This window comes from Sceloporus occidentalis, unplaced genomic scaffold, assembly GCF_023333645.1.
Source record: "Sceloporus occidentalis isolate IW3139 unplaced genomic scaffold, rSceOcc1.0.p SCAF_7, whole genome shotgun sequence".
NCBI classification, from domain to species: domain Eukaryota; kingdom Metazoa; phylum Chordata; class Lepidosauria; order Squamata; family Phrynosomatidae; genus Sceloporus; species Sceloporus occidentalis.
This window is the reverse complement of record NW_028316987.1, coordinates 2,748,297-2,776,109: the sequence shown is the minus strand read 5'-3', so window position 1 is coordinate 2,776,109 and position 27,813 is coordinate 2,748,297. Positions and strand designations below refer to the sequence as shown.

The 27,813-nt window shown below is 41.1% G+C and overlaps 1 protein-coding gene across 1 annotated transcript; it reads right to left on the bottom strand.

Moving 5' to 3' along the window:
• Positions 1-649: 649 nt before the first annotated feature.
• Positions 650-26,732, bottom strand: LOC149309028 (all-trans-retinol 13,14-reductase-like). The gene is made up of 12 exons (XM_089531660.1): positions 26,648-26,732; positions 22,187-22,381; positions 16,743-16,925; positions 14,774-15,003; positions 12,810-13,005; positions 11,480-11,677; positions 10,191-10,313; positions 8,180-8,318; positions 5,406-5,515; positions 4,399-4,565; positions 3,676-3,835; positions 650-1,484 (listed from the first exon to the last, which is right to left on the bottom strand). The coding sequence occupies exons 2-12, from the start codon at positions 22,365-22,367 to the stop codon at positions 1,339-1,341; spliced, it is 1,833 nt and encodes a 610-aa protein (XP_089387786.1). The 5' UTR covers positions 22,368-22,381; positions 26,648-26,732; the 3' UTR covers positions 650-1,338.
• Between the last annotated feature and the right edge of the window lie 1,081 nt (positions 26,733-27,813).

Here is a 27,813-nt window from a genome sequence, read left to right as displayed (position 1 = left end):
CCACATGTATGGAGTTGCTGCTTTACTCTCCAGCCTGATCATGCTGCTCTTCAGTAGCTCTGTAGGGTCTGGAGTCCTAACAAGAAACTGTTCCAGTGGAGAGCCTGTTATTCTAGCACTTTGACTTTGATATTCCACATGTGTGGAATTTCCAACTGTGTGGCAGATGTTCTCTCATACAGGGAACTGGTGGGTGAATAAGGGAGAATGTTTCCTATATGTCTGGTAATTGACAGTACAGCTAACCTATAGTACAGTATTGTGTGCTTGCATATACGTTTTAACTTGTTTTTCCCTGGGGTACAGGATGAAATCACAGTCAGTGTGATTCCAGCCTCCACCTGTTCCTAGACTGAGATTTGGAGTATGCGTGATAATGTGCGCTTTCATTATCTGGCAACATAGCTGTTGGGTACAGGTCATAGAATCACTGAATAACAGAGTTGGAAGAGACAACAAGGGCCATCCAGTCCAACCCCCGCCATGCAGCAATACACAATCAAAGCACCCCGACAGATGGCCATCCAGCTTCTGTTTAAAAACCATCAAAGAAGGAGACTCCACCACTTTCCGAGGGAGTGTGTCCCACTGTCAAACAGGTCTTACAACAAAGGGTTAACAAAGTGTAAACAAAGGGTTAATAATGTGGTTTAAGTTACATTTATTGGGGGTCAGCATCATGAAGGCGAACACAGATCATGAGAGACAATTGCCCAGTGAGGATGACCAACTTGGAGAACAATGTGGAAGCTTTGAGATACTTCCAAGTGTACTCATCATCTTTTACATTTCAGCGTCCCTCATCCCTATTCCCTTTTCAAATTTAAAAAAGCAACAGAGTAAAAGATCTGAGGTGTTTATTTCTTCATAGAGCACACAATAAATGATGTAATTTGCCCAGACTAAGATGTAGTGGTGGTGACCAACTCAGACAGACTATAAAAGGAAATCAGACTATGCCACAGAGGTAAAATAATTAGCTTCTGATCTGTCTGTCTCTCTGTCTGCCTTTTCAGAATTTTTAGCACACTCTTCAAAAAGGGTCCTATAGCAGCTTATGTTCAATACTTAGCAATATTATTTTAGGTCTTATAACATATTAGTATGCTAGGCTATATACTGTCTACAGGACTAGAAGCAGGAGGAATCTTAACAGGAACATTCTGGAGAACCACAGTAGGAGAGAATTCCTGTCCTCCTCATGGCCTGCTTGTGGGATCCCTAGAGGAATTCAACCAAATACTGGAGAAAATCAACCTTCAATCTGATCCTGCAAGGATCAGCTTTCACACCCAGCACACTTATTTTTCCTTGAAAGGGTGTCCATGGCTGAAAAGACTAGTTCTCTTTCTTGTGATTTAGCCTGTTCAATTTCCTCTTCAGTCGCAGCAAGTCAATGAAAACGTTGCGTCCAAGCACACTGCTGGCACAAATCAGTCCCCCATTCAGAGCGCCGAGTAAGCCACAGCACATAACATCTTGACCTACATGGTGGAAGTGAAAGGATACATCTTAGAGAAAGTCACAGACTTGTGTTTAAAACAGATGTGGGAATCATGCAGGCTGCAGGACACATGCAACTCTTGAGAAGGTTCAGTATGACTTTTGGAACCCCCACAGACCTCCCTATATTCCAGAGCATCCTCAACTGTGAGGGTCAACCTTTCCCCACATTTTATGGCTGAAGAAACAGTTTAAAATACACTGGATTGCTCAGATACTGCTGTTTTGAGGAGACTCCCACTCTGAAACAGCAAGAACCTCTCAGTATCTCCAAAGGCAACAAGGAATGCTGCAACATCACTTAAAGTCACCAGAATCTCACTGACAACAGTGCAGCTATGGCCTTCTAGCACTACCCTCTGGGCTCCAGTGCATGCTCATCCTGGCATAACATGTACTGTATTTTCTGGTGTATAAGACTACTTTTTAACCCAGGAATATCTTCTCAAAAGTCGGGGGTCATCTTATACGCCGGGTGTCATCTTATAGGGCAGGTGCTGAAACTTCTGAGCTGGACTGGAGAATCTGCGGTCGCTGCATATGGTGGGGGGAGCTCAAAAACAGCCGTGGCCACATCCCCACCGTATGCGACGATCATATGAAAGCAGCTACCGTTCTGATAGTCTTGGAGACAGGGAGGGCTGGGAAAGCAGGGAGAGCTGAGCAATCCAAGCAGGCTTTGTATACAACAAGGTTTCCTGCTAAGTACCTGCATGTCATTTGAATTAAAATTACCATATTGAAATCAAATCTGATGTTTTTTTAATTTCTATTTGGTGTGCTTTGGAAGAGGGGTAGTCTTATACGGTGAGTATACCTCAAACTCTATATTTTAACTGGAAAAGTTGGGGGTCGTCTTATACGCCCAGTCGCCTTATACGCCAGAAAATACGGTAGTTGGCATACATTACAAACAAATTTTCACAAGTAATTCTTTATTTTTCTACTAGGCAAAAGAAGCTAAAATCAATATCACACACTCATGTGCATGCGCGCGCGCACACACACACACACACACACACACACACACTACAGGAATGTGGGGAGGAACCCCACATTCTGCTCCTTCTGTTTATCATCCACCATTAGTATTTCAACCATGCAATATTCTTCCTGCACCCTTTAGTACATAGGCCTGGCAAAGTGAGGCCCACTGGTGGCATGACCCCCGCCAACAGTTTTTGTGGGCTCAGGGGTTTTAAAATGTCCCTAAATGCCCACTAGAGAGCATGGGGGACATTTTTGCATGCTTTTGTCCCCTTACAAATGAATTAACTGAGAGTAACATTATATTTATAATTAGTTTAGTTCATGTGATGCTTGTCTTTATTGACTGTTTGTGGGTGAGGTGTCACTTGGAGGGCGGAGTGGATTGCACCAGATGGCATCCTATGTGGGATGACACTACTGGTTCCTAAACATCTACCTTTTGGCGGAAACAGTCTGTGGCATTCACATGTCCCTTCAAAACACTGAAGAGATGGCTGAGTGGGGTGAGGCTCAGTGAAAGGAGAAAAAAGAGGCCCCAGATTTTTTTTAGAAAATCAATATATATATATATATAAAATTTTAATTTTTTTTAATTTAAAAGAAATTCCTTTAAAAGATCACTTTTTATGAAAGTATATACATGTAAATACATTTAGGCTGTGCATATGATATTGTAATTTAAAGGTATAATTTTAATTTTTCTAGTTCTTTATGTCACAACTGTTGCCATGACATTCAGTGATATAGTGGGCCCTTGCTATCTGGTGGGGTTTGGTTCCAGGTCACACACACACCAGTGGATACCCAAATCCATGGATGTTCAAGTCCCATTAAATACAATGGCATAGTAAAATGATGTCCCTTATATAAAATGGGAAAATCAAGGTTTGCTTTTGATATATATATATATATAATCAAGTTTTGCTTTTGAAATACACACACACACACAATATTTTCAAGCTGTGGATGTTTGAATCCATGGTTAAAGAATCTGGATATGCAGGGTCAACTGAATATGGGAATTATGATTTATGAGTAACATTAGTACAAAAAACATTACTAAGGATTCTGTATGTGCCGTATGGGAGGAGGTCAATTGGGGGGGGGGGGGGTGACACCATGCGTTGCCACACTGAGTGATGCCAACCCTAGTGACACCACTGGTGAGAAGCAGCCACTGACCTGTCAAATAGAGATTCGGAATGGGAGTTGTTGCTCTCATGGCAGCCATAACTTGTGGGCTAAAGCGGATTATATCATGCTCTGCACCATACATTTCACCCAGAGGAGCAGCTAGATAGTACTGGTTGCTGAGAGGGGTAGCAGCTTCCATAAATTCAATCTAGAAGGAACAGCAGAATAGAAGTTATTATAAATGAAGACAATGATGAAAGAGCTATTTGTCCTCAGGTACAAACAAGTTAGTTTCTATGTTTCTGAAGACAGAGGAAAATAAATGCACAAAGAAAACCTCTCACAGGAAGTGTGATGAAATGCATTTTCTACTACTATTGATTCTGAAAACAAATAAACATTGGCCAAAGACCCTATGAGGTAGACTGAAACAGTAAGTTAGGCTTCAAGGGGAAGGAGGTGTGTTGCTTATACATTACATTTCGAGGAGTCAAAATTAGCCCTGAGCCACAATTTGAGCTTTGTATAACTCCTTTTCATTTTCCTAGAGGAAGGTGACTACTTTGAAGAATACCATCTGAATATTCTCCAACATTTTATATATGATGGACTACATCCCCACCCCACCCCATGTTTCATAACAATGTTGGGTCCAGGGCATTATGTATTATCCAAAATGAGGGCTGTGCTAGCAATACAGTTGCAGCTTCTACTGCGATTGTCTGTTCTTAGCAAGGAGATTTTATATAGCTTTACTTAAAAAATTATGACCTTATCGCTGAGTTGTGGAAATTTCTCCAAAGTCTTGTCTAGGATTTGCTGAGCAATCTCCATCTTAAAGGCATCATAGTCGGCCCCTCTGTTCCTCACACGTCCTTCAGACCACTCTTCAAACCACTTGTAGTGAATCATAGTGATGACAGTCATACAAGAGCAACCTACAAGTAATATAAATATTTGGAAGTAGGAGTAAACAGGGGAAATATCTTATAAAAATGAGTTGTTTCCTCCTAGATCAATATTCTGCTAGAAGAAGATAGGGATCAGCTAAATTCTTCTCCATGTCTGTTTTGCATATGCTTCACCTTATTTCCATATCAAGCTGATTTTAAACACACACACACATAGCTTTTAATATTTTTCCCTAAAAACAACAACTTTGCATGCATTTAACCTAAAATATTCATTTTTATTTTTGTTTTGACATATATGACAACCTTTGGAGAATTTGTGAAGCGTAAAATACAAAGAACTACTCCTTTTTTCTCATATTAGCATATTAGTAAGAGGAGGGCTAATGTGGTCAGTTTGCATAAGAATATATATGAACCAAAACCTTGATCATCAGTTTTAAAACCTAAATGAAAGGATAGCTTGACATCAAATAGTTGGATAATGTTTATCACTTTCTTTTCCTGTCTTTTGTTGTTTCTTGCACCAGGTTTTGAGCCCCTTGCCAAATCCATTCCTTATAAACGACAACACCAATGGAGCTACAGAAATACATTTGTACGTATGTTTATGAATGATCCTATATTTTATACTGCTTTCCTTTAAGAAAATATAAAAGTTATTTCATAACAAAAAGGACGCTGTAAAATAAGCAGCTAAAAATAATGACAATAAAGTCTATATTAAAAAGCCATTAAAAATCAGTGATAACAGAAAATGCCAATGATAGGAAAATAAAAAGGTAAATAAATAAATGTGAGCATTAGCAGTGGATAGCATCCTCTGTCCAATGTATTCCTTTTCTATAGATAAAGAAAATGTCTTACCTGGGTGTCTTTCTTCATATGTGGGATCTTTGGCTGATGGGAAGGTAATGTACATCATCTGAATGTTGTTGCTCACCTCTTCTTTGGGTATATCAGAATATGTAGTCATCCTGCAAATGAAGAGAGGAGAAATTGGATGTTATGGGTTACCAGAGAGGCCTTCTCACCCCAGAAGCCTACAGACTGGAATGACAGACCATCTCTTCTTCTAGGAAAAGGGGATGGGAAGATTGGATCTGTAGCACTGGCAGATTTAATGGTGTGCTTTTAGTGGAGGCAGTACATTGGCAGCAAATGGGGGAGTCTGGGGTTCAAATGCAGTGGGGGAGTTGTAAGTGTACTGTGGACTGTTTCTTCCCAACCACTGATTTATGCTGAGGACAGAGAACTCTGATCTTCTACCCTAAACCTGCCCCAAATGTAGCAAAAATCCAAATGAATGTTGGGGATCATGCTCAGGTCTTCATAGGAAGTTAAAACAATATTAATAGAATGTGATACATGTCTCCCTGTATTTACAATAGGATGGAACTGGGATGTCAGATGGAAAACCACATTCAAATGGAGGTTCAAAGCACCCTTTGGAGATCTCAACTTGCTGTCTGCTTTGTTTGTTTTAAAATATTTTACATAACTACTATACATAAATCTATAAATTTGAGTCTAAAAATTGACCCAACAAACTGAGCTGACTTATCCACACGTCAATATAAGTACTGTAAGTACTGTACTTTAACTATTTTAAAAAAGAAACCGCCCCTTAGTGAAAGGCAAGAGCATAATTGTCCTGGAAGCACTGACCCCCCCTCTACTCTCACATCCATCCAGACTTTATGCACAAAAAGTTATGCCTGCTGGAATTGCTAAATTCTATCGCATGGTTTTCCTTTGCTTCATCCTTTAGATCCTTTGTTAAAAGTTCCTAAGTTTTGCCCTCAATTTATCCATGGGTCATAACAAAATCCGTAGTTTTGGGCCCAAAAGCTGCCCTCAACACACATGAGTCCAACTTATAGTCAAGTATATACAGTATTTTCAGTTTGTTTTTTCAAAGTTCTGAAAAAGTGTTTTAATTTGTTTTTAATTTTCTTTTAATTTCCATGTTGATTTAAATCCTTTTGCTGTTACACATTTCTTGGGGGGTCCCTAGTGGACTCAGAGATTATACAGTATAAGTATAATTTGAAAGAATGGATGACAATTTATGCAAAAGGAAACTATGGGCCTGACAGACAGGCCAAAATAAAACTGCTTTGGAGGTATGCTGTTTAAAGATTGCATGCATCCTAAGACACCAGAAGCTGTGCCAAAGCCACACTTCAGTCCTAAGGACTGGTGCTCAGGACTGCTTTGGCGCAGGTTCTAGCCTCTTAAGATGCATGTGTCATTTAAACAGCATACTTCCAAAGTGACCCAAAGCTGCTTTATTTTGGCCTGTCTGTTCAGACTCTATGTTAAGATCATATAGCACTGTGTGCAACCTTTACAAATTTCCTACTGAAAAAAGGAGAACTCAAAACAATTTGGAAGGCTGAGTGCAGCAGCAGAGACTCACTAACTGTGCTCACCAAAGTGGGACCTCTGTCCCAGTACCGTGCCATCAAACCACTCTATCTATGGGGTGTGGTGGCTCAAGTGGTTAAAACACTGATTCTGTTGATTGCAAGATTGGCAGGTTGGCAGTTTGATGCCCAGGTGCTGCATGATAGGGTGAGTTCCCATCACTAGTCCCAGCTTCTGCCAACCTAGCAGTTCGAAACATGCAAATGCAAGTAGAGAAATAAGTACCACTTCAGTGGGAAGGTAAACAGCATTCTATGCAGTCATGCTGACCACATGATCACACAGTAGTCTCTGACAATACTGGCTCTTCGGTTTAGTAACACAGATGAGCACCGTCCCCTATAATCAGACATGACTTGACAACCTTGTTAATGGGAATACCTTTACCTTTACCTTTTACCTATGACCATCTTTTGATCTCAGCCATTCTGAAAAATCTTTCCTGACATAGCTATAGAGATAGGTCCTAAAGAAGCATCAGGAAATCAAGGCACAAAGGCAACATGCTAATGCCAGCCTACATCAGTGCAAGCCTAGGCCTAATTCCAACCCCATTAAATGTACAAGCCCTGTCCAGCTGGGTCTCTGGACTTTTTCACACGAAGGAGGCAAGTGTCATTAAATCGTGATTAAATCATGCTAACAGCATGATGGGGGGGGGGGGGGGAGATTATCACACTCCCATGCACTTTTCCCATTCGTGTCCAATGCATAAACAGTAATGGACATGTCACTGGATAATAATGGGAGTTTCCGTTATTACGCAATAATGCGTCCATTACTGTTTATGCATGGGACACAAATGGGAGAAGTGAGTGGGAATGTGATAATCCCCCCCCCCCCCGATCACACTATTAGCATGATTTGATCACGATTTAATGATGTTTACCTCCTGTGTGAAAAAGCCCTGCCTTGCCAACTTGCTAGCTCTGATCCTTTCTCCCATCAGCTGTGACCCTTAACAGATCACTCCTGAGGAAAAGTGTTCATTGACAGCTCTGGGTCCCCATCCTTGCAACAGAGGTTTAATGGAAGGTGTGGCTGAAAAGAAGGCGAGGTCTTCTCATAAATCCTTAATTAGCTTGTGTATGTCCTTGCTCAATTGTTGCCAGTCTTGAGGGCACAGCTATCTATTAATTCAAGATGGATAGTGGTGGAAACTAGCTTTTTGGAAGCTGAGGGAGGAAAGTCAGTAGGAAGGCTTTACTTACAAAGTATCCAGATCATTGCTCGGATAAAGCCAATAGTTGCTTGACTTGAGATCAAGCTCTTCTTTGGTCCCTCGAAGGCCCACAAAGACAATGAAGGAACCCATGCTGTGCTGGACCATGTCAATTTGGGACTGGATCTCTGAATGGATTATAGAATCACAGTGCTGAAAGAGGCCAGAAATTAACTGAAACATAAATCCCACCTCCTCTTACCCCTTCAGACACCACAGTTTGTCACAAACAGAATGTAGTGCTCAGTACACCTATTTATAGAAATATTTATATTTATATATCACTCTGTGGTACCCATAAGGTCCCTCAAGATGACAATAGAAACAGGATTCTATTATACAAAAAATGGAAAACAACAAATATATTAACTACTAAAATCTATTATCCAGACACCTAAAGAAAATGGGGTGGCCACAAAAGGTGTAAAATATAAAAAAGGGGCATGAATAAGAAACAGAAGAAGTAAATAAGTTAATACATTAATAATAGGAGGACCAAAGCTCAGGGTAAGCTCAGATTTCTGAGTGGTTAAAAATAATAAAATGGGATGTGTTTGGAGCCAGAGGAAGAACAAGGAAGGAGTAAATACTTTGAACAGAAATGATAAACAAGTGGGTGAAATAGGGCTGCTGACATACTGCAGAACTAATGCAGTAATGTCATGGCTCCATCCTGAAGTTTCATGAAACCCAGCTTTCCACAGAATTCAGCCATAGGAGTTAAAGATGTGTCAGACTGCATTAATTCTTCCATGTAGATGCAGCCAAATAGAGAACTACTCAACACCTCTTTTGCAAAGGAAGCGGATTCCACATCAGCAGAGAGAATCTTGTACCATGCAAATCTATTGCACTTATATTTTCTTATGCCATATTTCAAGGCACACTCTTTTTAATTCTTCTTATTTAGAAAATTATTCAGAATTATTAGAATGCTTCCCAAAGATATGTATGTTCAGATATGTATGATACACTATGGGCCTGTGTGTGCGCACACGCACGCACGCACACACACACACACCATCCCACACTAATATCCTCACATGGTTTGCTAGATTCATTTAAATGACATGAACTAGGAAATTACAGTTAGTTAAATGCTGTCCTTTATGATTCAGTCACTAGGTGGCACTGAACTCAATCAAGCTGGAATCAGGAGTTTCCTCTTGCTCTATTTTGTAGTAGAAAAGTGAAAATAAAGCTTACTGTATATACTCATGTATAAGTCTAGACATTTGTCAAAAAATTGACCCAAAAAACCTGAGTCAATTTAAGTACTATACTTTAATACTTATTTTAAAAATGAACCATCTCCTGGTGAAAGGCAAGTGTGTAATCTGTCCTGGAAACACTGACTCAACCCCCTCTACTCTCTCATCCATGTAGTGTGAGCACAAACAGGAATTTTGTAAACTTTTTGGCATCGTTTTCTTGATCATTTCCTTGCCTCTATTCTAATCCTTCCATTATGGCTCATTTGCAAATATTCTTCAAACTAATGTCCCAAATCATGTTTTGGAGAACACCAGTGCTAACAGTAATTGGCCTGATTCAGGAGAAGCTGAATAAGTTGAAGAAATTGGCAAACATAGGAAGAAAGCAATTGACATGGCAGGGAGAGGTTGATTGGAATCCACTGGTAAACCACTGGATGATTTGCAGTTGATGAGCAACAATTTTTGATTCCATCCTTGGTCCAGACCTACTTAAAGGGCAGCTCCGTCTTCCCAGGTCCAATGGGAACGACAAGTGTGCCAACAAAATAAATCGATTGCAAACAGGCTTCCTTTTCATAGTGGGAAAGAGGGGCCTTTTGGAATTTATTTATTTAGCAGAGTGGGGCTGAATCCAAATGTGGGTTATTCGCCCAATGGGAATGAGCCCTTAGTTTCAAATATAGGTCTCCTCCAACAATACATTTGGCCCGTAGGAGTAATGAACTTTCTGTGATCCAGGGCACAGTGAACTTCATTAAGGACATTCAGAAATGTTTGATTTACCTGGTTTGCTTCTGATCTGAGGAGGCAGGAGGTTCGCCATGGTATTGTAAATGCCAGCATCTGAGATCACGATAGGAGCATGAATTTTCACCTCTCCATCCTGTCCTTTCTGTACACTCACCCCTGGGAAAAGATTACTGATCGGTGAGGACAACACTACAATACCAGTCTCATACATTTCTTTGTGTGGTCTCAGGATTTAACTGCTGATCTGAGTTAGATGTATCAACCAAATTACATTTTGAAAACAACTGGGAAATAACAAAGCCCCTTCTCTACCCCCCCCCCCCGCATTGCCCCCTATAGCCTACTATTTAGCCTATAGGTATATTCAGTCATAGTCTGAATAGAACAGTTTCAGTCTTGGATGTTACAGGTCCTACATCTGTATTTCATTCAGGAGCTCCTGCTTACAGCCACGTGACAATAGTAAGCAACTAACTCCATTTTTTACCACTAGGCAAATTGGGCAGTGTAAGAGGAGGGGAGGAATGGGGGCAGAATGGGAAATAATTTTATTTTAATTTATTTTAACAAGTATCTTCCAAATTTTATACATTTCTTGCTACTTGATTTGGCAAGAACTTGAAATTTAAAATGTAGCAGATTCACCCACCCAGGTCCAGAATTTGGATAGTTAACACTTAGAGGCTGGATCTGAACCCCTTTGTATTCCACCATATTAATGCTGAATTAGTAATGCCATTTATTTTTTATCATAGGCTCCTTATCATTAATATAGACGAGGCAAGAAAATGCAACAAGATACAGCTGCTAGATACAGTTGTAACTACTGAATTTGCCAAATATAAATGGGAGAGAAGTTTCTTTCAGTCTGTGTTTGCAAAATTTACCCAAGTTCTATCTATCTATCTATCTATCTATCTATCTATCTATCTATTCAGATGAAAAATGGGACATGTTTAAATACTTCAAGGGATGTCATATTGAGGAGGGAGCAAGCTTGTTTTCTGCTGCTCCAGGGAACAAGACCAGGAACAATGGATGCAAACTTCAGGAAAAGATATTCCACCTCACCATTACGAGGAACTTCCTGATGGTAAAGCTGTTCAACAGTGGAACACACTCCCTCAGAAAGTGGTGGAGTCTCCCTCCTTGGAGGTCTTTGAGCAGAGACTGGATGGCCATCTGTCGGAGATGCTTTGACTGAGAGTTCCTGCATGGCAGGGGGTTGGACTAGATGGCCCTTGTGGTCTCTTCCAACTCTATGATTCTATGATTTCCCCCTTTGGAATGAAGTCACCATCAAATTCCATTTACAAACTCACCTATTGCTTTGCCACTCTCTGAGAGCAAGATCTGATTCACACGTGCCTTCATTAGTACAGCACCTCCAGATCTCTCAATGACAGGGATGATGCAGAAAGGGATCTCGCTAGGGCCCCCTTTAGGGTACCATGAACCACGCTGATAATGACGAACCAATATGCTAGTCATGAGGAAACTGGAGTCTTTTGGAGGAACTCCTGAAAATTATTGGAGGAGAAGAAATAAGAGATTGAAAGGATGATTATGTTAGCGGAAACATGATAGTGGAGAATTTCAGTATGACAGCCAGCATACCCTCCAACATTTCACAGATAAAAAAACCAGCACCCATATGGCCAAACAACATCAGAGTGTGACAAAAAGTTATTAAGGGGGAAGAACACACAAGCTAGGAGAGACTGCAGAACTTTGCTTTTGCCTGAGTCTGCCAGGAAAGGCAAGATTTCACCCCTACTGTCCTCTCCCTCCAATGAGCTGAGTCTAAACTACTTTTGTATTTTGAACTCAGTTTGCAGCAACTGAAGTAAGCCAAGGATGAAGGGAGAACATGGGAGAAGGAAAAAGTAAGTGGGACATTTTAAAATGGGACAACAGAGGATTAAGCAGGACTGTCTCTGCCAAACTGTGATAATTTGGAAGGTATAAACCAATCAGCCAGCTGACAACCAAGTTCTGAATGAAATGGGCAATAAAATAATCATGTAGGCTTTGGTTCACAATATGAATTTTAAAAGCACTATAATAATCAATAAAAAACAGTTGCAGAAGTATACACAACCCAATGAGGACTGTGCATCTCAGTGGCATGACTGATCCTTGGGGATATTGGCTTGATGGAAAAGCAAAGGAGTACTAGGAACAGAAATGCCTGGAATCCCAAACAAGAGTATTCCACACTGTAGTGTTTTGTTCCAACTTCCATTTGTGGAAGTCAAACATTCCTATTCAAGCAATTATAAAGGTTTTGATTGAAAAAGTACACAGAAAAGAATGCGCACACTGCTAAAAATGGGAAAGGATAAAATGTGTATCATTGAAAATATATGCAAAAATAAATATGCACTATATAATAACAGCAGTCAGACTGGTTTATGCTCAGAGCTGGAAAGAATTAACCACCACAACACAGGAAGATTGATTGTCAAAACTGTATGAATTGGCAGAAATTGGCAGAGTTATATGTGCTGCAGCAGAATCTCACTTTCATTAAGGAAGAAAGAATAGGGCAAACCTTCTATGGAGCTAGGCAACGAAAAGCCAGATACATAAGAACAGCAATGCTGTAGGAAACAAGCTATCCCAAAGAAATATAGCTAGCCTTTTCCTCACCATAGAAGAAGTAGCTGAATATGGCTTGCAGGTCCTTGTTTGTGGTCAGTTGTTCTACAATCTTGCTTTGGCTGGAACATGTCAATTTGAAAATGGGGGAGATCCACTGGATGAGGCCCCATCGAATCAGGAATGTAGATAGCCATAGGGGAATCATCTTCAGCATGGCAAGCAAAGGCATATGTGTTGTTGTAATCTTTGAGAGAGAGAATAAAATATTCAGGGGTAGCTGTGCTTGGCCAGTGTGGAATAGTGGTTTGAGAGTTTGACTACGCCTATGGAGATAAGGGTTCGAATCTCTATTTGGCCATGGAAACCCACTGGGCGACCTTAGGCAAGTCATACTCTCTCATCCTCAGAGAGGGGGAAAGGTAACACCCCCCAGCAAATAATGCCATGATAGAATCACCTAAGTCAGAAAGGACTTGAAGGCAAACAACAACAACAACAACAACAACAACAACAACAACAACAACGTTGTGCTGGCTGTGCAGCTAATGGAACTGAAATCTTATTACCTGTCTTTTATTGCTCTTTATCTCTAGTCCTCACATGGCCAATAACCATCTTAACTGACAACATCTCAGACAACATATTCCTATGACTAACATCATTTTTCACCTGTATGATTTTTAACATCTTTGCCTAATGAAGAAGCCAGTGAAGTTTTGAAAGCTTATATAATGTATTTTATGCTTTGCAGCTGGTCTAATAAAGGTATCACTGCTTGTGCATTTTGGATTTTTTGTATTTTAGCACGAAACAATTACATATTTTTAGTAAAAACACTTGTGAATAGTTGTTGTTATTTCTTACCCACCTCTCCCTATGGATTGAGGTGGATATCAACAACAAATTGGACACACGATATTTGATAAAATAACATATAAAGCCAATATATATTAAAAACAATCAGTACAAATTTAAAATTCATTCATTTAAAAAATATCTGGGTTAGCCTGTCAGAAGATTTTATGCACCTCCAGCCAAATAAGTTAGGTTGAACAACCACCATAGAGGTTCCCTTAAGTTTGGCACGTTGCTAATACATGTTGTGGGAGGAAAACAGTTTTGCAATAAGTAAACATAACAAAAATAAAGCCATTATTTTTAAAGTCTTAGTCTTCTTGAGTCCACTGGCAGAAAAGCAATACAGGCTGAGTCTCCCTTTTCTGAAATGCTTGGGACCAGAAGTGTTTTAGATTTTGGATAGGTTAATAATAATAATAATAATAATAATAGTTTGCTTTTTTGGATTTTGGAGTACCTGTATTGTATTTGCATATACATACATAATGAGATATCTTGGAGATAGGACCCAAGCCTAAACACAACATTCATTTATATTTCATATATACCTTATACCCATAGACTGAAGGTAATTTTATTCACAATTTTTAAATAATTTTGTGCATGAAACAAAGTTTGTGTACATTGAACCATCAAAAAGCAAGGGTGTCACTATCTCAGCCACCCATGAATTTATTTATTTATTTATTTATTTATTTAGTATTTCAGAATTCCAGCTAAGGGACACTCATCCTGTATCATCAGTGTGGTAAATACAATACAAAATGTGATCAAGTTCTACAAATATAAAATCAAACAGTGGAAAGAAATACAGTGTTGCATAGTAGTTTGAGCATTGGACTGGGACTCTGGAATCCAGGGTTCAAATCCCAGCTCAGCCATGTAACACCACTGGATGACCGTGGGCAAGTCACATTCTCTCAGCCTCAGAGGATTGCAAGGGCAATCTCCTCTGAAGACATTTGCCAAGAAAATCCTGTGATAGGTTTGCCTGTGGCTGTGATAGGGTCTCCATAAGTCAGAAATGACTTGACGGCACACAAGAACACATAATCAGATATGCTCTTCCAAGGAACAATAGCTTACAGCAGTCTTTGGATCCCACAGCACTTAAGTGTCTCAGATAATTAAAAGTACTCAGCCTTCCCTCTCACCTTTGATAGTCTCATGAACTCTTCGATGGCCTTTCTCTCCCCTGGAAACTGTCTCTCCAACTGGTTCACAAAGGCTTCCTTCCCAGAATAGAGTTCATACTCCTTGTCTCCCAAGGTGATAATATCATAGGGATCCTCTAACCGAACCCAATCTAGGTGCCCATCCGTCAGCTGGTCTATGATCATTCTTGCAATACTCTTCTCATCCACTTCTCCCACATAATGGATGCCTAAGAACAATGAGATCACAGAAACAGAAAAAAGGATATTCCTTTGAGAGGGCACAACAGGTTAAGTGGACTGGTACTTACTTACTTGTTTCCTTCCTTCCTTCCTTCCTTCCTTCCTTCCTTCCTTCCTTTAACCTAGAGTTAAAGATCTGTTAACAGACCTGCAAACTCTTCTCATGCAGCTAAAGGTAAATAATATTTTTAAAAAGGAAAGCTTGCATTATTGTGTACACCAAGTATAACTGACGGCAGTTCTAGACCATCAGTCATTTGGATTCTGTCCAATGAGTAAGCCAACATGGTGTAATGGTTTGAGAATTGGACTATGACTTGGGAGAATTGGACTATGGCCTTGGAAACCCACTGGACTACTTTGGGCAAATCACACTCTCTCAGCTTCAAAGGATGGCAAAGGCAAACCTCCTCTGAAGAAATTTGAGAAGAAAACCCTATGGTAGGTTTGCCTTAGGGTTGCCATAAGCCAGATATGACTTGAAGGCATACAACAACAACACAAGAGATTTTTAGATAATGTGGCATATTCTGAGTAGTGTCACTTTTTGGAATTATGATATTGTGGTCTTATTTATGGCAATTTCTTTCAAAAGACCTGTTTATTCATTTACTTATTCCCTGGCCTCATCCCCGACCCTGGGGCTTAAGGTGGTTTGCTGTGGTGGTGGTGGTGCCTTCAAGTTGTTCCCAATTTATGCAGAAATAACATGGTAAGAATAAAGACAGATTCCTTTGCCATACACATACAAAAAAGACCAGTTCAGCATGTTTCAGCAGCCTTTTCCTTCAAAACTAATGTTATGCACGTGTGAAATGAAACAGTCAGGTAAGCCTTGCATATGTAAAGAAAAATATTCCAAAGTTTCTTGCAAAATTGCCTTTAGGGATTATTTTATTTTATTTCACGAGCCTCCATGTGTATTATTATTTCCAATTTGGTATCTAGATCTATGCTTTTTTAACATGCTGCAGATATCTGGTGAGGCAAGCCTATCTGTTTTCCCCCTTTCTCCATTTTCCTGATCATTTCTACTCAGTAAGGGATTTTGGAGTCAGCTGCTGTTTACCTTCCCTGTTGTAGGGAAGCACACACAGCTACAGTAGGATCAGCTGGGGTAGATAAAGAAAACCCTCTGAAATTATTTGGAAATAACATTTTCAGATTTTAAAATATTTTCTCATCCACCTAACATATATTCTCTCAAAACATGCCTCTTAACATATATTAATATTGGTAATCGTATTTGGACTGTCCTATCAGAAAATAGGACAAATGCATAGTCTACTGGGTAACTAAGCTTGAATCCAGACATCTGTTCTTCAGTTGCAGATCAGGGAACTCTATACAACTATAGCACCATGATTTCACTTTATGCTGTGGCAACATCCTATGGAATCCTGTGATTTGGAGTTTAGTATTTCAAACTCTCAGCCAGAAAGTTCTAGTGTTTCTGTGTTTCCCCAAACTACAAACCCCAGGATTCTACGAGAAGCACCCGTGGTAGTTAATATAAAATTGTAACACTACAGTTATGTGGGGTGAATGATCTGCATGTCAGTTTGTATTTGAATCTGCAAAAACCAAAAAAAACCAAAACACACACACACAAAAAAAAAACCACACCATTATTCAAAGCTTCTGCAAGTCTGCTGTGAGTGAGCCTATTGAGGCAGCTGGCTGGTTCTCCATTTGTGAATTATTCCATATCAAATTTATTTCTTACCAACATCAAATTCAAAGCCCTTCTTATTGTAGGTATGACAACATCCTCCAGCTTTGCTGTGCTGCTCCAGCACTAACACTCGTTTTCCTGTCTTTGCCAAAACTGCTGCAACAGACAGACCTCCAATGCCACTTCCGATAACAATCGCATCTAAATTAGAAGGTACTTTATCCTTCGAGAAAGCTGAGGACAAGGAGAGGGAAAGAGAGTCAGACACACACAAGTGATTTTTTTGTGTAGGAGGAAAACCAGTGGGCATCTAAAACAACCATTCTTTGCCAACAATACAGTCAGTATTCCAGGAGTGTAGCTATATGTGATAATAGCCTTCTGTGAGATCTTTGTGCTTATCCAGCTTAAGTGTACCCTGAAAGTTATCACATGTTATTTTCAAAAAGGCCTATAAGATTGATAATATTCTTGACAAATAAATTCATCGTTTGTCTCAAATTGAGATTGCCCTATGGCTTTTACAAACAGTATTATCTATATCTTACTATAAGGGCGGGGAATGTACAGCACCCAAGATCTGTTATTGCTAGGTGCACAAAACAGACACTGAACCTTATTGTTGTTGTTGTTAACTGCCATGAAGTTGACTTTGACTTATAGTGACCCTATGAATGAGAGTCCTCCAAGTCATTCTATCTTGTAAACTTAGGGCTGAGACTTTCTTGCTTGAGTATATCCATCTGGAATGCAGGCCTCCTTTTTTCCTACTGCCTTCTACCTTATCAAGCATTACTGTCTTTTCTAGGGAGTTGGATCTTCTTATGATGTGGCTAAAGAACAACAGTCTCAGTTTAGTCATCTTGGCTTCTTCTAGAAAGAGTTCAGGCTTGATTTACTCCAGGACCCATTTATTTATCTTTTTAGCAGTCCACAGTATCCGTAGAGACAGAATTGTCACTATGGGGGAGCAGGGGATGCTGATCGTACTGGGTGACTCCCCAGGGGGGTCACTCATTGAGGCAGTACACCCAGAGGGAATGGTGTGGCTACTGGGTGAGCGATAAAGGGCGTCAGCTCCATTTCCTGATCACCCAGCAGCCACACCACACTTCAGGTGCATTCAGGGTCCAGTGCAGCTGCTTTTGGAGCAACCATATCATACCCTGAAAGTCCTTCTGGGTGGGGGGGAATGATTTTAGGTTCCAGCATGGTTGCTCATGAAGCAGCCACACTGGACCCTCACTGGGCACACTGGAGGACTCAGTGCCATTTACTGGCCGTTTACTGGCTGGTGGAGAACTGGCAGGGCTTGTGGACAGGCAGCCAGCTGCAGAAGCATAGCTTCAGTGCTGTCCTGTGCTGTGTATCCAGCTATAAGACCTCAAAGGGGCGGGATATAAATATATTATTATTATTATTATTATTATTATTATTATTATTATTATATAGCTCAACGCTTCTCCAAAGCCACTGCCACCTGGTCTCCAATGGCCACTAAATGGCTGTGTGGAAGCAGGGGACAACAGCTAAAAAGTGGGTTTGAGGGTGAAGGAGGAGACATTGTGTAGTTCCACATGGAGGAACTTTACACTCCATCATCCCACCCCAGGATGTGTTAACTTTAAAAGGCCTCTTTCAACCTGGCCAACCTACTATTGTCTACAGGAGTGCCATCATATACCCGGAGGTTTTTTTCCCCCTCCACCCTAGATGTTGTTGTTGGTTATCTATTAAATTCAGAGGCCCCTAGAAAGTTGTAGAAACACTTGAAAGCCGTGGATTTTCTAAGTGGATTTTAATGGGGCTTATTTTGAGGAGCTTTGCATAGGAATCACATGGCATGTATGCAGACCTATACATACTTACCTGGGAATAAGTTCCTTTGACCTCAATGAGGCTTACTTCTGTGAAGGTATGCAAAGGACTGTACTATTAAAGACTGAGTTCAAAGTATCTTCCAATGTATGAGACAGAGCAATGGTCCTCAAACTGTGTCCTTTAAGAGATTTTGGACTTCAGCTCCCAGGAGCCTCAGCCATGTTTACCAATACTCTGGGATTCTGGGAGCTGAAGCCCAAAATCCCTTAAAGAGCACAGTTTGGGGACCACTGAGATAGAAGATAGTTCTACCAATAATTGACTCTCAAAGGAAAATGGGGTGAATATCTTTTCTAAGGATTTCTTTGCTCAACTCTTGAGAACTTTGAAGGCTGCTATGTAGAGGTGGTTGCACAAAAACAGGTCCTGTGCATCTAGTAAAATTTTGAAATAAAACAGGTGCTTGATCAAAGCCCTACAGTAACCTGAAGGGAATATAATTATAAAAACTTTATCAGTCAGACTGTTTGCTTTTGTGGCACACCTTCCTCCATCCATTGCTAAAAATCAGGCAAAGTACAGTCATACTGCCATATACTTCAAAGGTCACTATGTCTTTCAAAAACAACACTCCTTTTCAAATAGTATGTCAATCCGATAAATCATAGCAATTTGGATTTAATCAAGAGTATAGCATGGAAGTGTTACTTCCCTGGACTTGTTGCTATTATGTGCCTTCTAGTTAAATCCAATTTATGGCAGCCCTCTCATAGGGTCTTCTTGGTAACAGTTATTCAGAGAAGGTTTGCCATTGCCTTCCACTGAGGCTGAGAGAGTATAACTTGCTCAAGATCCCCCAGCAGGTTTCCATGAATGAGCAGGGATTCAAACCCTGGTCTCCTGGAATCTTAGTCCAACATTCAAACCACTACATCCTGCTGGGTATCCAAATAGGTCTTTTGACTACAGTTTCCATAATCCTCTGGCGATCATGGCCAAGTACAGGTCAAAGAAATAACTCTTCCAAGATCTGCAGAATAAGCAGTACTAAGCCAAACAGACAGCCCAGAAAAATAGTCTCTTATCTGGTGATGCTAAGCAGCTTGTTGTGTTCATTGTAAAATCTGCTCATTGAAAGCCAAATGGAGAAAATGTCAAGCTGTACATACATGGCATACATTCAAATGATTGCCAGTAGAACAAAGGTTTCAGAGATTACTAGACATCTTGTGATGGCGTGTTAAAGCACTGTAATACACAGGACAGGCCTTCACAGTGTTCCAAGACAGAGGCCATAGGTTTGGAAATTATAAAAATGACAACATAAGAAAACAAAACAGAAATACACTCCTCGAAAAAGACTTGTGATCTAAATCTGAAATTATTCTTAACAAACAGTTATCTAACTTTTTTCTCTCTGCAATAATCCTGAGGGGGGGGGGGATTCTAACTGCAGTGTCATAGCTGAAATTTATTTGCTGTTTTCTTCCTTACCCAACTGTGTTTATTCATTTAAATTTGTAGCTCTGCACTGAGAGTGTGCACCACATTTCCGGTCAAACGTTTTCCATAATAGTAATGATAATGATAATAATAGTGCTTAACAACTCCCAGAATTTCTCAGCAAGTGCTGGTCAGCTGGAGTTGGAATCTGAAAAACAAATCCAAAATCTTTTCCAAGCTCTACCGATGGGAATGTGCATTAAAATAAGTTAAAATAAATTGTGAACAAGGCTTTCAGACCTAGACCCTTTCCTCTGGTTACACCTGGGGGATAGAGTTTCAGTGGTCCACCTGGACTCCATTCCCTTTATTGAGTATCCTATCCCTCAATCTGCAAGGTGTGAATGTCTGTATTTGAAAGTGTGTGGACATGACAATTTAAGGATTGTGTTTGTGTACCACCAATACGATGGCAGTCTCCCTTCCAAAGCTAGCCAGGGTGGTCTTGGGGTGCTGTTGGACTCCCTTCGGCTTATGGTACTGGGGAACATCAACATCGAAATGGAGGCTACCCTGTCAGAACGGCTCAGGTCTATATGCCCCTTATGACAACCACAGGCTTGTCTCAAATGATATTTGGCCCTATCCATACTACTGGACACATTCTAGACTTTGTTTTCTATAATGGATAAAATGATGGTGATCTGAGAATGGAGGTACTTTCAGCCATCCTGTTGTCTTGGGCAGATCACTATTGTGATTTGAGGAAGGAGCCGCCACAGTGGCAAAGCTGGGAGATGGCATGCACCCCTTCTCACCCCATATGCATAGGAGAGCCCAACCATGTGTCACCCTTTTTCTGAGGTGTCACCCAGTGCAGGTCACTTCCCCTGGTTATGCCACTTCTCTGCCTGACATGCTGTGTAGGCAAGACTGATCCTTCTCACAAAAACATACAAAACGTCCTTTGCCTTTCTCATTTACTCACCCAAGGAAAGTCTATTGTTGTTACTTTTGGAAATATTGCACCAGTACATGGTGCTTTACAGTGTAAAAGAGGGGCAGATCTCTCTGTCCAAAGATGCTCAGAACAGAAAAACAGTGAAGCAGCAGAAGGGCAGAAAACTGGTGGCAGCTATAAATGTGAACATGGAAGGGCCTTGTGCCACTTTAAAGACTTAACACATTTAGGAGGGCCAAAGCTTTTGGGGCTTATGATCCTAGAGGAACACAGATGCCTGTCTGGAAATTGTTTCAAGATGTAAATAGCAGAAGAATGTGCAGTGTAGTCCAGTGACAATAGGCCCATGCTTAATTTGTTGTTACTATTGTGTGCCTCCAGATCATTTTATACTTATGGTGACCCTAAGGTGAACATATCCTGGAGTTTTCCTGGCAAGATTTGTTCAGAGGAGATTTCTCATTATCTTCCTCTCAGGCTGAGAGTATGTGACTTGCCCAAGGTTACCCAGTGGGATTCATGGACAAGCTGGGAATCAAACTTTAGTTTCCAGAATTGCAGTCCAACACAGGTTTAACAACAGTAGGACCCTTTTTTCTGGTTAGGCAGGCACAGTGTGGTGTAGAGGTTTGACTGCTGGACTAGGACTCTGGAAGACCTGAATTCAGATCCCTGTTCAGTGCTGGAAACCCGCTGGGTGACCTTGGACAAGTTACACTCTCTCAGCCTCAGAGGAGGACAAAGGCAAATCCTCCACTGAACAAATCTTGCCAAGAAAACCCTATGATAACACTGCAGCAATTTTAAACGTCAGTTGAGAATTTAGAAATGCACTTTAGGCATCCAAAAAAGGGGCAAGCAAAGTTACCAAGGGAATGCAAAGATAGCAAATGTAACAGTTCTATTGAAGTGTCTCACTTCAATGGCAGAAATGTGGGAACTGAAAGAAAATGTCATGGAGTGGGCACAATTTGTACTTAGAAGGCAAAGTCCTCCTTCCCACTTCCCAATCCTCTAGCTATACTGCTTCTATAAGCTGAATTTAACTTTAAGGCACAGAACAACAACAACACTCTCTCTACAACACCTGTAGCCCCTGTTTCCTGGCCCAGTCAAAGCCCAGAAGGGAGCACACAGTTGGTATAATGTTTTTGCCTGTTCAAGAGAGGGAGCATATCGCAAATGTCTGGTTGTATTTAATAAGTTTAAGGGTAATTGCATGCTCCAGTCCATCCCAAATTATTTCCATTCCATTTTCAGTCTCACTTACCTTTCTTGAGGATCTTTTTCCGGGCTTCCACATCAGTGACGATTGGCTTTGGCGAGTGCAAAATCAGCTGGTGAAAGGGGTTCTCCCCAACTCCATGGATGAAATAAAAGTATACAAGGCCAGAGATAGCAAGGGTGAAGAGCAGCAGCAGCAACAGCAGGACCAGCAAAAATGATGGCATGACTGTCGGTTGCTCTATAGGCAGGAGAATGAAAGAAGAACAGATGGGTACTTCTGTGCGCACCACCTTGCAAAGCCTGCATAAACATGTCCCATCATATACTATGTAACACAAAAGCCTGTCAAAACAATTCCCAAGGTCACGGACCTTTGTCTAGGAGGAAAAAGGAAGGTGTTGCAAAAGACACTCATGGATGGCATGACCAAGGGCAGAGTCTCTAAGATGGTGACCATAACCCAATATGGCACCTTTAGCTTCACTTGGGCTGAAGCCAGAGAACAGGGTGGGGAGGGAGGGAGGGAGGGAGGGAGAGAAGAGAAGGGAGATTTACAGTTCCCTCACTTCTCAGGAATAAACCCAAAGGGTGCTCAGCAATGGCTCCTATTCATCCTAGAGAGAATTGACCATTGGGTGCCATTGGGTGCCACAGGGTTCTGTCCTGGGCCCGGTGCTATTCAACATCTGCATCAATGACTTGGACGAAGGAATAAAGGGCATGCTTATCAAATTTGCAGGTGACACCAAATTAGGACAAGTAGCTAATAACCTAGAGGACAGGATCAAAATTCAAAATTACCTTAATAGATTAGAAAGCTGGGCCAAAATGAACAAAATGAACTTCAACAGGGAGAAATGTAAGATATTGCACTTAGGTAGAAAAAATGAAATGCATCGATATAGGATGGAGGACACCTGGCTTAATGAGACTATGTGTGAAAGGGATCTAGGAGTCCTAGTAGACCATAAGTTGAACATGAGTCAACAGTGTGATGCAGCAGCTAAAAAGGCCAATGCAATTTTAGGCTGCATCGATAGAAGTATAATGTCTAGATCAAGGGAAGTAATAGTGCCACTCTATCTGCCTTGGTCAGGCTTCATCTAGAATTCTGTGTCCAGTTCTGGGCACCATAGTTCAAAAAGGATGTTGACAAATAGGAGCGTATCCAGAGGAGGGCCACCAAAATGGTGAAGGGTTTGGAAACCATGCCTTATGAGGAAAGACTTATGGAGCTGTGTATGGGGGCCCTGTTTAAGTATTTGAAGGGGCATCAGATTGAAGATGGAGCAAGCTTGTTTGCTCCAGAGACAAGAACATCGAGCAATGGATGAAAGCCAAGGGAAAAGAAATTCCAGCTCAACAGTAATTGCTGTTGGACAGTGGAACGCACTCCCTCAGAGAGTGGTGGAGTCTCCTTGGAGGTTTTTTAAACAGAGGCTGGATAGCCATCTGTTGGGTATGTTTTGATTGTGAGTTCCTGCATGGCAGGGGTTGGACTGGATGGCCCTTGTGGACTCTTCCAACTCTATGATTATAAGAAAGAAAGAAAGAAAGAAAGAAAGAAAGAAACCTAACTTTTTCAAGCTCTCAACAGAGTACAAGAGAGCTCCCAACCAAAGCATAACTGTGAACACTGAGCAGTGGGGGAAAGGCAGAGGATCTTGGCTGCATCCGCACTGCAGAAATAGTCTGGTTTGACACCAATTGAACTGCCATGGCTCCATGCTATGGAATTCTGAGCATGATAGTTTGTTGTGGCACCAGAGCAGAGTGGAGAGAGATAAGTTGATGCATTTGTTGAAAAATAAATCAACAGATAAATTTAAGAGAGACTGAGAGTCATTAATCAATTATTTAAAAGAGGAGGGGTGCACATATGACTAATGATTTGGAATAAGGGAGATGACAGATATAAGTAGATAAATTGAATTTTGACTGAATTAAGAAATAAGGTAAAATACAAGAAGGTATAAGGAGGTAGGTTAAGGAAGGAGAGATGGGGGAAGAAGGAAGAAGTAAGGATTTGAATGGTGTGAATGGGGAAGAAGATGTGAGGCAATGTTTTTATGTGAGTTATTTTTGTATGTGAATGTGTATGTATCGAATAATATGTATTGTGTTTAATATGTGTCTACTAGTATGTTTAGTACATGTGTTTGTATTTGTTTTTTTAAAGATATGATTTGTTGTTTAGAAATTAGTAAAGATTTATACAATAAAAAAAAAATAAAGAAGAAAAGAAGTGCCGTATTTCCAGGCATACAAGACGACTTTTTGACCCTCTAAAATTGGGTCAAAAATTGGGGTCCGTCTTGTACGCCGGGTGCGCATGCTCGGCCACCGGCTTCTCAGGCCTCCGGAGGCCTGGGAAGCCGGCGCGTGCGTTCTGGGGCCGCCGGCTTCTCAGGCCTCCGGAGGCCTGACAGGCCGGCAGCCTCGTGCCGGCATGGAGGAGGGGTAGCCTTATACGGCGAGTATAGGCTAAAGCCTATAATTTTATTTCAAAAGTTGGGAGTCATCTTATACGCCCAGTCGTCTTATACACCGGAAAATACAGTATGTATAATATGGAGAAAAAGTGATAAGAAAGAAACTGCCATTAAACTTCCATTAAACTAGGGGGGAAAAAATCAAGAATTCAAAGAGAATCAAGAAGGAAACTCTATATGTGAGTGTTATGTTTTTATGTTAAGTGATAGGTTATTTTATGTTTTATATACGGTACTATGTTATATTATGTATAACCCTAACACTCTAATTAAAAGTAATAATTGTAAGCTGCTCTGATAGCCTTTAGGGCTGAAGGGCAGGGTATAAGTACTCTAATAAATAATAAATGTATATACAGTGTGCCCTTTGTTTACGCAGGGGATCCGTTCCAGACTCCCCCGCATAAAACAAATAACACATATGCTTGAGCCCCATTTAAATAAATGGGGCTCACGCACGTGGTGGTGCACGCGCACCATGGGCGTGCACCCCATTCATCCCTATGGGGCATGCGGCACCTTCCTCCCTGCACGGCTTTCAGCATATGCTGAAAGCTGCGTATAGCACGCCTGCGTATGACATGGGTGCACTGTTCTATGTTATATAATATACTATGATATGTACTCTCTCTCTCTCTCTCTCTCTATATATATATATATATATATATATATATATATATATATCTCATATACATTATGTTATATAGGCCCGGTATATGCCTCCCTCTCAGTGTGGGCTGGAGGCATCTGCTTTTCCCCTGGAGGGACACTGCAGCAGCCAAACTGTGCCCCTCTGCCCCAAAAAGTACCTGGAAAAACCGGGTTCTTTTTCTGACGCTACACGGACTTCATGAGTGCGCCATTGGGGAAACACTACACCCATGGATCTATGCATGCCAGGGCAGTCCCCCACCCATTGTGTCCCCTCACCCTTTACCCATGGTCCTGAGATCCTGTGCAAGAATGCAGGATCTGCCAAAGATTTTTTTAAAAAAACACATGCCACATTATGCCCCCACCTCCAAGGACTCCCTTCCCCACCTTCCCCAACCTCTGTCCAATTGGTAAAAAGAGAGCCAGTTCACCAGCAGAAGTGGAAAACAGCTGCACAGTGATTTAAAGGGACCACTTTGACAGCGCAGGTAATTTAAAAGCACCAGAAGCCCCATGGAGCCCCGATTCACCCCATATACTCGGGGGTGAAATCGGTTTGAGTGTGAACAAGGCACTTTTAACCCGGCTTGCCAACCAGGTTAAATCATAGTATGAAGGAGCACTATGCTCTATCATATACACAACATATAGTATATACCAGGGGTAGGCAACCTGTGGCCCGTGGGCCGGATGCGGCCCGGCGAGGCCTTGGGACCGGCCCCAGCCCGGTCCTGCCGCCAAATGCCGCCGGGGCCTTTGGCCTCTCGCACGCAGGGGCAAGGGGGACAATTGTCTATAGACGCCTCAGAAACATGCATTTATATTAACATTTTTTAAAAAATCAGCAATTTTTTTTGTGTGTCCTCCACTTTTTTTAAAAAAGTGTCCACCATTTGAAAATGTTGTCCTACATTTGTCCCGGTTTATTTATTTATTTATTTATTTTTTAAAAAATATTTAATTATTTATTTTTTGGCTTCGGCCCCCCAATTGTTTGAGGGACAGCAACCCGGCCCCCGGCTCAAAAGCTTGCCTACCCCTGGTATATACTATGTTGTATAATATACTGTGTTATATTGTGTAAGTGTTTCATGTTTTGCATAATGTTTTGCGTTACAAATGAAAATAATAATAATAAAAATAGTTTTTAAAAGAAAGAATTCCATAGCATAGAGCCGTGGCAGTTAAAGCAGTGTCAAACCTGATTATTTCTGCAGTGTGGGTGCAACCATTGTGTCAGTGCATGTGTCAGACAAGGCTGATTTTTTTTTTTACAAATGCGAGCCACAACTGGACAGAATTTATGGCCCTCTCCTCCCCCACCCCTGCAACACACACAAATCACATTCACAACTTACCCTCACTTTCCTAGCAATCGCTGTGGTGGCCTTAAACCTTTGGACTGAGTCGGGGTGAGAGTGTGACACAATTTACATGATGAAGACAAACTTAGCAGGAAGGAGCTTGCCTGACTTTTAGAGCCAATGAAGAGACAGTAGGCCAGAGGGTTTGTCTTCTAGCATTAACACTTTCCATGCTCGCCAGCTCTGTGTTGCATAAGCTAGAGAACATTAAAGTGGTTCGTTCTCTCTCTCTCTCTCTCTCTTTCTGTATATGTTTATGCACATACATGTTGAGGCTCCCCTATCTGAAATGCATGGGATCATAAGTGTTTGAGATTTTTGGATTTTTCCCCAGATTTTTTTTTACATTGTTGTTGTTGTTATGTGCTTTCCAAGTCTTTCCCCACTTATGGCAACCCTAAACATATCATGGGGGTTTTCCTGGCAAGTTTCTTCAGAAGGGGTTTACTATGGCCATCCCCTGAGGCTCAGAGAGTGTCACTCAGTGGGTTTCCACGTCCGAGCTGGGATTCGAACCCTAGTCTCCAGAGTCATAGTCCAGCACTCAAACCACTACACTATGCTATTTTAGAGATGACACCGGCATCTAAACATGAAATTAATGTATGCTTCATATATACCTTATACATTATGTAATTTTTATGCATAATGTTTTTAATCATTTTGTGCATGAAACAGTTTGTGTACAACAACCATCAGAAAACAAAGGTCTGACTATGTCAGCCTCTCTATGTTTCTATGTTGATAAAGCTATTATTTATACCAAAACTTTAGTGGACTAATAATACCAGAGTATACCTCTCATCTCCAAGCATATACCGTAATCTACAGCACCTGGTATTTGTTCGTGGTCTCCCATCCAAGTGCTAACCAGGGCTGTCTCTGCTTAGCTTCCAAGATCAGATGGGATCTGAGATGTTTGGTTTACTCTTAAATCCAGTTATGCCCATCAGAGTGGAAAATAGGAGTGGGACATGGGTGCCAAATGATGGGAAGCAGGAATGGGAGAGCCATTGATGGGAGTCAGATGGGCTCTGACTCATGACAGAATCAGTAAAACTCTGGCGAATCTAGCTGCTGGTAGTGGCCCTGGTGCAATTGCTCCTGCAAGGGTTGCCAAGTGTCCCTTATAGGCCTGGCAAGTGTCTCTTATAATAATA